The sequence below is a fragment of the Hemiscyllium ocellatum genome, chromosome 4, assembly GCF_020745735.1.
Source record: "Hemiscyllium ocellatum isolate sHemOce1 chromosome 4, sHemOce1.pat.X.cur, whole genome shotgun sequence".
NCBI classification, from domain to species: domain Eukaryota; kingdom Metazoa; phylum Chordata; class Chondrichthyes; order Orectolobiformes; family Hemiscylliidae; genus Hemiscyllium; species Hemiscyllium ocellatum.
In genome coordinates this window covers 142124118-142133729 of record NC_083404.1, presented here as the reverse complement: position 1 = coordinate 142133729, position 9612 = coordinate 142124118, and the positions used below count along the sequence as shown (strand labels likewise).

The following is a 9612-nucleotide window of genomic DNA, read 5'->3' as shown; positions in this document are numbered from 1 at the left end:
GGTAGTCCAAATTTCTGGTGCGGCTGTTCAAAAGACATCATGACCCCCCTCATCAAACAAATCCTCTAAACAGGAGATACTCCTGGACCTCCAGGATTTAAATGTGGTGTCTGTGAGGCCCAGTTGAAAACCCCATGCCCCCACTATAGGAGTATCAGGGGAGGTTTTATGTGAATTACCCTCGTTTTGCTGCATTATCTTCCAGGCTTTAATTGTGTTTAATACTATAGGGTTTTTTACAACGGTCCATAATGATTTTCATCTTATCTAAAAATAAGAGGTTAATAAGAGGGCACTTTGCTTGAGAAGTCTTGATATCCAGCCAGATTGATTGCGGGTCAGACGAGACCCAATCGGCTATGTAGCTTAATAGAGAACTCAGCTGATACTTCCTAAAGTCTGAAAAATCTAGCCCTCCCCTTGCTTATGGAAGCTGTAGCTCCTTTAACTTAATGAGGGGCCGTCTATGATTCCAGCCAACCATATAGTTTGCGCAATGCTGGCCTCGGCAGCATCACCAGGCGCATTCTCATCGGGTATAGGAAATGGGGCAAGACATTCATTTTAATTCGAGCTATTCTACCCAGCCAGGAAATTGGAAGATACCCCCCAACGTTGAAGGTCCTGCCTTATCCTTTCCAGTAAATGCACAAAATTGACCTTATACAGCTGACCAAATATGGGGGTGATAAAAATACCTAAATATAAAAAAAACCTCCAGAGACGACCAAAAGGGAAAATGAGATCCATCCAATAAGTGAGACATACCAGCGAGACCACCCATCAGCATGGTCTCTGATTTTGAGAAATTAATTTTGTAACCGAGGATGCCCTAAATAAATTAATAATTTGGATCAGGTGAGGCACAGACATCAAAGGATTACTAAGAAAAAGGAGAACATCATCTCTATAAAGGGTGATTTTATGTTTACATGTGCCAAACCTCGGGGCTGTTATATTAGAATCAGTTCATACTGCTTCCACTAGTGACTCAATTATTAGTGTGAATAGTAACGGTGAGAGAGGACATCCCTGACGGCAGCCCCTAGCCACACTGAAGCTATCCGAGCCTAAACCATTGGTGATCACGGCTGCTTTGGGGTCATTATACAATATTGAGACCCATTTAGCAAATAACTTTACAATGCCAAACCTTTCCAATGTGTAAAACAGGTATGACCATTCAACCCTGTCAAATGCCTTCTCCGCGTCCAATGAGACTACTATTCCCAGTATTCTTTCCTGATGACAGACTTGAATCACATTCAAAACCGTTCTAATACTTTTAGATGATCTATGGCCCTTGATAAACCCTGTCTGGTCCTCTTTTATGATATATGGCAATACCCTCTCCAGCCTCAATGCTAATGTTTTAGAAAGAATTTTAAAATCTACATTTAGTAAAGATATTGGTCTGTATGATGCGCAATCTTCTGGGTCCTTTCCTTTTTTGAGAATGAGAGAAATATTCGCTTCACTCAACAAAGACAGGAGGCAGCCCTGACTGTATGTGTAGTTGTACATGTCCATGAATGGACCAGCTCATACTCCTGTAAACTCTTTGGAGAATTCAAGCTGAAATCCATCTGGATCAGGTGCCTTGCCACTCTGAAGCTGCCTGATTGTGTCAAGTATTTCCTGGGTTGTTAGGGGACCATTCAGGATCGACACCTGTTCTGGGGTTAAGTGCGGAAAGGCCAGGCTTTTAAAAAAGGACTCCATCTTCTTGGCTCTATCTTCACAATCCTGCGATTTATACAAATCAAAGTAAAACTTTCTGAAGATTGTGTTGATCCTTTTATGATCGTGAGTCAAAGTATCACGGACGTGATAGCTTGAGGAGCCTTTTTTTCCCTTGCAAGAAATGCTAGCTATCTACCAGACTTATCACCATATTCATATAATCTTTGCTTTGCAAATAATATTTCCCGCTTTGCCGTTTGGGTAAATGCGGTATTCATGGCTGTCCTAAGGGCTGTAATCCTTTGTAATTTAGCAACAGAGGGCCTATCAATGCACGTCATCTCAGCTGCCTTGAAGCGAGCCTCGAGTAGACGCTGTTGTTCTCCCTTTTGTCTTTTCTGGGTCACTGAGTATGAAATGATCAGACCCCGCACATAAGTCTTAATGGTCTCCCACATCACCGATGGGTTACTGGCCGTACCTGAATTAATTTCCAAAAAGGTTTTGAATTCTAGAGAGAAACATTTTGTGAATTTACAATCCTTCATTAAGAAAGAATCCATATGCCAATGTCAGGGGGCTGTCTCATTGTTCCTAGTCTTGATTTCCATATACACTGCAGGGTGATCAGAAATTATTATATTACCTATTTTGCAGGATAATATGGAATTCAAAAAGGTCAAGGGGGCAAAAACATATCAGTTCTAGTGTGACATTTATGTGGATTAGAATAAAAAGAAATCTTTGCCTTGCGGGTGGAGGCACCTCCACACATCTCCTAATCCTCACTCTTAATGCAAATCTGCCAATTGCCTGGATCTGGGGATATACCTGCAGTACTCTATATCCAGGTCCATAATGCAATTAAAATCTCCTCCTATAATCGTGTAGCAAATCTTGAAAGCCGTCAGTTTGGAAAATGCTTCCATTATAAATTTGAAAGGGGGACAATAAAGATTCAAAATCCCATATTCCTCTCCATTTATAATGGCTTTAATCAGTATGTACCATCCAGATTAATCTTTTATCTGATTTAAGATTTTGAAAGGGAGATTCTTCCGAATGAGAATGACTACTCCCCTACTTTTTGAACTGAAAGATGAAAAGAAGGCCTGATCAAATCCACCCTGTTGTAATTTCAAGTGCTCTTCATCCAGTAAATATGTCTCCTGTAAGAGAGCTATATCAACCCTTTCTTTATTGAGGTTTGATAGTATTTTCTTCCTTTTGATTGTCGAATTACTCCCCTTGACATTCAAGGTGCACCATTTAATCGAATGACTAACCATAATCGTCCAGGCAAGTCTGAGACCCTCCAGGAGGAAGAACCCCATCCAAAGCCCCCCAAGCATAGACCATAGAAAATTCACAAACATAGAGATTCTTTAATACGCTCATACCAATATAGCAAAAAACTATTTCTAAATTAAAAAAAACATATTTAAAAGGAGATTTTGCCCCTTGCTTCCAGGGGGCATCACTTCCTATCTAAAAACCCATCGTATCCTCTGCCAACCAGTGCCCCAACCTCGACCCAGGCACCCCATAATAAAATAGAAAAATTCAAGTGTACTATAAAGCTAAAGCTAACGGTGAGTACCCTAAACCCCCACCCCACCCATACCAACACCTAGATACATTTAGTAAAGATACCACATATAAACATATAAAACTATAAAGTTACAATCTCAGCAGGTAATAACTAAGTATAGTAACAAAAAAAGGGAAAAACCCCGCTCTAAAAGAAAGAAATAGGGTAGGACAAAGTAAACGCTGCTCCACCCACCTGAATCAACTAAACCACCCAGCCTATAATAAAAAGGAAATCAAATAGTGGAGAACAAATAAGACCCCCTCCCTACACCCCGGAGATGATATTAAACAATAAAGGAAATAAAGGAAGAAAAGGGCAAACTGGGGGAAGGAGGGGCAGAACAGCATCATTAACCACATGGATTAATTCTGACACTCTATTTAAGAGAGTCCAAAAATTCCTTGGCCTTCTCCGGCGATCTGAAGTTCTCGAAGGATCCTTCGTGGTTAAAATGCAGCGTCGCTGGGTAGCGCAAGGAGTACTGCATGTTTAAGTCCCTTTGATGCTTCTTCATTTCATCAGATGCCCTTCTCTTGCAGACCAAAGCTGGGGAAAAATCCTGGAACAGCATAATCCTAGATCCCTTATATGTCATGGCCTGGGGATCTTTCCCGAGGATTCTGGAGGCTTCCAGGAGCACTTGCATCTCTCTGTAACACTGAAGCTGGAACAGGACTGGGCGGGAGCGCTAGTCTGATCCAGGCCTGCGTATAGCAACCTGGTGGGCCCACTCTACCTGCACCTGGCCTGATCCAGCCTCCAGCTTCAACAGCTGAGGGAGCCACTGCTCCAAAAACACTGCAAGCTGGCCTTCCTCTTCTTGTTCGGGAAGGCCCAGCAAATGAATACCTTTTCGATGACCCCAATTCTCAAGGTTGTGGCCTTTAGCTCTGCCCCTCTGAAGCGATGTTAGATTTTTTCAATATCTCGGTCATGCTTTTGCAGCGCAACCGAGAGCGATTCCCACCTGCTTCTGGACTCCTCTATGAAGACATCGATCTTCTCTTCAAGCTTGGAAATCACTGCAACAAGGTTCACCACGGTAGGTAAGTCCCCCTGGGTAGCTGCGGACGCCTCTGCTGTAGCTGGGGAGGGGTTCCTGCTTGCTGCGAGCTTTCTTTCCCTTAGTCATTTTAACAAAGCACCAAACTACTCAAGTTTGATTCAAAATGACGAACTGTATTGAATAAAAGTTATTTTGAATGGTTTGGCAGGTGTGGTGGGGGCGGACAGCCCACTTTGCCCGAGTCTTGGACAGATCACTATAGACTCAGACTTGCTGGGTCGCTGCCATCTTGGATCTCCCTCTTAAGGACATTTAAGCAACTGCTGGATAAGCACATGGATGGCAGTAAATTGAGGGGTGTGTAAGTTAGGTTGATCTTAGATTAAGATAAATGCTTGGCACAACATCGTGGGCCGAAGGGCCTGTACTGTTCTAGGTCCAATTCCTTCCATAAAGGGACTTTAGTGAACCAGATAGTTTTTGATTGTCGGAAAAACCTATTTCATGGTCATCATTAAACTCTTAATTCTAGATTTTTTTAATTGAATTCAAATTCCACCCTCTGCCATTCGAACCCAGGTCCCCAGAATATGACTATGATTTTTGGATTAATCATCCAGCGATAGGCCATCGGTCCCCTGGATTACTGTCTCTCCTTTTCCAGTTACCCTAAATGTTGATGCAATGCACAGGTTCCACAAGCAATCGTTCTCATTCTGATCCAGCTGCTATGGGCATCATCTCTCACTGGGACCTCCTTCCAACTTCCAGTCCCGGTTTCTCCAATTACTGGCACAGGGACTCTTGGAGATGCTTTATCTCCTCATGAATTATGAGAATCAGTCTTGCTCAAGATGCTACGTCAAGTCACCATAATTCTCAGTTTGATTAATGGTGCTTTGCCATCCCTTTATTAACCATAAAAACTAGGAGTAAAAACATCTATCAAAAATAGAAGCAGGCACAAGGTGAATATTTAGAGTTGACGTTTATTATGAGGTTCATTACTGCTTTCAGTAAGAACAGAATCTCTGCAAGACTCAAGTTGTCTTCATAAAAGCAATGGAATTTCCTAAACACTGAACTCCACCATGAGTTTAAAAATGTTTTACGAAGGACGGAATAGGACATATTTGTCTCTTTCACAGCACATTCAAGGTGAGCTCTGCTTGAACACTACAAATATTTCCCATAGATTCTCCCAGTACCTTTTCCCACAGCCTTAGGATTCAGGTACATTTATAAAACTGCCAAAAAAAATCTTCTAAACTATCAAATACAAGACTCTATCACAGAAATCCCAAGCTGTCAACCCATGATATTCTGCTGTGTCCCAGGTTGGGATCTAGATAAAGAACAGTTTAGTTCTTTACATTAAAAAAGTGTTGTTTTTCTTTGTTCTTTCCAGAGATGTGGGCATCCTTGGCAAGACTAGCATTAATCACCCTTCAACTGAGTGTCTTGCTTGGCCAGTTCAGAGGGCAGCTAAGACTCAACCACACTACTGTGGGTCTGGAGTCACATGTAGGCCAGACTGGGTAAGGATGGCAGATTTCCTTCCCGAAAGGAAATTCTCATTTTTGGCTTTTTACATCAATTGGTGGTAGTTTCATGGTCATAAGTGAAACTACCTTTCAATTCCACATTTATTAATTGAATTTAAATTCCACCAGCTGCTCTGCCCATGTTCCCAGAGCATTAGCGTTATGTTCTGGATGTTTCATCCAGTGACATTACCACACTAGCATTCTCCCATAAACAACTGAACACAATTCAGTCATTAAATATTCAATAATGCACATTGCTCACTAGCACCCTCAGAATAACCAAACTGAGGTTAGGTTTAATGCTGATGTTCTCTCGTACTGACAGACCCATCTATCCCCGAAACAGGATATTAGGGACGGGCCTGATAAGCAATGTTTACTCAGGAGCTTCTGGACCCCTACTTCCACCCATTTACTACTGACTAATTCAATGGAAGCATTCACTCCCTCCACCGCCAATGCTCAGGGGCAGCAGTGTGTACTATCTACCAATGCATTACAGAAACTCACCAAAGATCCACAGACAACACCTTCCAAACCCACAACCACTTCCATCCAGACGGCAAAGGCACACCTCTGCCTGCAAGTTCCCTTCCAATCCACTCACCAGCCTGACTTGGAAGTATATTGTTGTTCCTTCACTGTCACTGGGTCAAATTCCTGAAATTCCCTCCATAAGGGCTTCGTAGGTTTACCGTAGCATGTGGACTACAGCGGTTCAAAAAGCCTTAAACATGGAGGGCTCATGTCTGAGACAACAGGCAACGACCATTTGAGAAACAGAAGGGGGAACCAGGGAAAGCAGTTAAATCTGACTGAGATTTTGCTGTTCTCATGGGCTTTCTGCCAGTTTTCAGCCACAGTCTCTGAGCAGCTGTGACTGGTTTCAAGATGGTCCAGTAACCAAGGAATGGCACAAACAGCAGAGATGGAAATCCAGAAAATTCAGTGACTGATGGAAGATTAAAACAAACCAATTAAAATAATACCACTTTGACTGTTCACTTTCTACTTCTAAGTATAAAATGCTGCGTTGCTGATCACATCAACAAACAAGTTTATTTACAGCAGATCAAGAGAGTTGGTGCTGGAGCAGACAATCTGATCTGGAGAGACTGCATGGAAACGGTGGTGGATCATGGAGAGTTCTCTCTGACTGTGAGAGAACACTGGTGCAGTCTATGTGGCAGTAAGTACAGGACAGTAGCCTGCCCAAACACTGTCAGTCATTCAACTCCCACCATAATGTTAAAGTAACTGTACTCCAGAGTAAGGAGTTCTCTTAATCCTTCCAGTGACACTCCACAATCACTGGCCTTGGGAGATAGGGGAGGGGGTTCAGTCAGAATCAGAGTCAGAATCAGAATCATCATCTTGTGAGGAAGAGGATGAGGATGAGGAGGAGCTGGCATTTGCTTGGTTTCCATCATCGTCGTCGTCGTCATCATCATCATCGTCATCATCATCGTCGTCATTCTAAAATTAAAGACAAAAATCAAAGCTTAAAACAATTACTATTTCTCCCCCAAATCTTTCCACTTCAGCTGTCTCTCATCCCCTTCCTCAAAGCTGCTCATGCTCTCACTCCCTCCTGTTCCTACCTTCTGACTCTCTGTTTTTCTCCCATCTTCGCTCTGTCACACACCTCCCTCCACCCTGATGTTTTATCCCACCATCTGGTTCCAGGTTGACCTCTTCCTCCTCTCCCAGGACTTGCAGTGAACTCTGACCCTCACGTCTAACTCCTGTAGGAGTAGTGCTACATGAGGAAAACCCAGGCAACATTACTCAGGATACAACAATTGTGAGACATCTAGGCATCTCTGGGTCCATTCAAATCATCTTCTATCATCTTGACAACTGCATGGAAACATCAACACCATTAAGTTCCTTTTCATGGAAACATTTCTTAAGAAATAAAAGAAACATTAAGAAATGTTTCTTAGTGTTTCTGGGACAAAATCCTGGAACTCTCTTCCAAAGGGCCTACCCTTGTGGGACTACCTACAACTCATGGTCTCTAATGGTCTTAAAGGCAGCAGCTCACCACTACCATCTCAAGGGGCAATTAGGGATGCGCAATGTTATGGCATGTGTATGGATTGAGTGTGGACCGAATTGGAATAGCAGACAGCATGATTCCACTGGTACCCAGTCAAATAGCCAGCCTGGGTCACAAGAAAAGCAGCCCCATATCAGCTGGTGGAACTTGTAGGTCACTGCAGCAAGATATTGTGTCAGATTAGCAACTTTAGTTAACTCACCTCTCCATCCTCACCCTCATCAGAGTTTGCTTCGCTATCAGATGAGGCTGAGGAGCCATCACCATCATCATCAGAATCGGATGAATCACTCCCCTCAGGATCTTCCTCATCATCATCTTCACCATCCTCTTCAGATGATTCCTAAAGACAATAAGATAACAGATTCAGAGTAGCGACACAGTCCATTCAAAATTAAACAAGACAGTGCGGTGAGACTGCATGTAAAAGCAGGTGAGAGTGTGAAAAGCAGGTGAAGAGCATGAAGACAGGCAAGAGAGTACAAAGGTAGGGAGAAATCGCACAAAAGTGGATTAAAGAGATCACAAAAACATGAGGCAGCACACAGGTGTGCGAGTGCAAATATGTGCATTAGAGGGGAAACATGAACCAGACAGACAGCATGAAAGAGACACAGACACAACAAGCATAAGAAAGAAATAGATATGGTGAGACACTGTGCAAGCATGCAAATTAGAGAGCACACCATATGGAGTGGGATGGAGCCAGAAGAGAAAGAAAGTACGTGAAGAGGATGAGCGTGTGAGAGAGGGAGGGAGAGAGAGAGAAAACGAAAGATTGAGCAGATTAGGCCTATCCTCTTTAGTATTTAGAAAAATGACAGGATCTAACGGTGGTATCGAAGGTGCTATAGGGGATTGACAGTGGAGGCAGAAGGCAGGTTTCCTCATGTGGGGAAATCAAGAATGAGAAGTCATGGCTTTAGGACAAGGGGGTACAGATTTAGAGAGGAGAAATGACAGATTTGTAATGAGTAATGGGTTGAAGGTAGAGCAGGCAGGAAAGGAGTTGAAGCCCGAGCTGAGATCAGCCATGATCGTATTAAATAGTGGAACAGGATTAAAGAGCTTGAATTGTCAGATCCAGTTCTTAAGTTGAAAGAGAGATGGAGAGTGTCAATGTTTCCTTCTAAGGCAACCCACCTATTGCAGGTATTGGTCTAGTAACCTTCTCTGAATAGCCTTTAACATCCATCCTTAAATAAGGAGGCCAGGTACACAATATGTAGTCTCACCCCTGTTCTGTAGAATTTGTAATATAACATTATATTCACTTTCCAGGTTACTTGCTGTAACTGCATACAAACCTTTATCAATTCATGCACCAGGCCACTAGGCTCTCTCTGCACCTCAGAGCTCTGCAATGCTCACCAGTTTGATAATGTGACTCTCTTTTATTCTTCCTGACCCAAAATGGACATTTTCGATCTTTCCCACGTCATATTCCATTTGCCAAATCTTTCTCCACTCATTTAATCTATCCATATCCCTTTGCATGCTCATTTTGTAGTTTCTAAATATCTTTGTGTTCTTGGCAAATGTAGCTCCTATTCCTTCAGTCTCTTAATCCAAATCATTGATAGAAATTATAAAAACAATTAAGGCTCCTGCATTAATCCCCGTGTCCCAACACTGGTTACACATCTTGTTAAGCACAAAATGACTCATTTACATTAGCTGGCTACAGGAAATAGAGTCCATCTTCTATCGGTGGCTCAGT

At 42.6% G+C, this 9612-nt stretch overlaps 1 protein-coding gene across 2 annotated transcripts in view; it reads right to left on the bottom strand.

Moving 5' to 3' along the window:
* Nucleotides 1–5252: 5252 nt before the first annotated feature.
* LOC132815146 (nucleolar transcription factor 1-like) overlaps nucleotides 5253–9612 on the bottom strand; it is a 62487-nt gene continuing 58127 nt past the window's right edge. For both annotated transcript variants that reach the window (XM_060823956.1, XM_060823957.1), the window contains 2 exons: nucleotides 8095–8235; nucleotides 5253–7306 (listed from right to left, as the gene is read on the bottom strand). In XM_060823956.1, coding sequence (XP_060679939.1) covers nucleotides 7169–7306; nucleotides 8095–8235 — 279 coding nt within the window. In that variant the 3' untranslated portion in view covers nucleotides 5253–7168. The remainder of the gene's footprint in view (nucleotides 7307–8094; nucleotides 8236–9612) is intronic.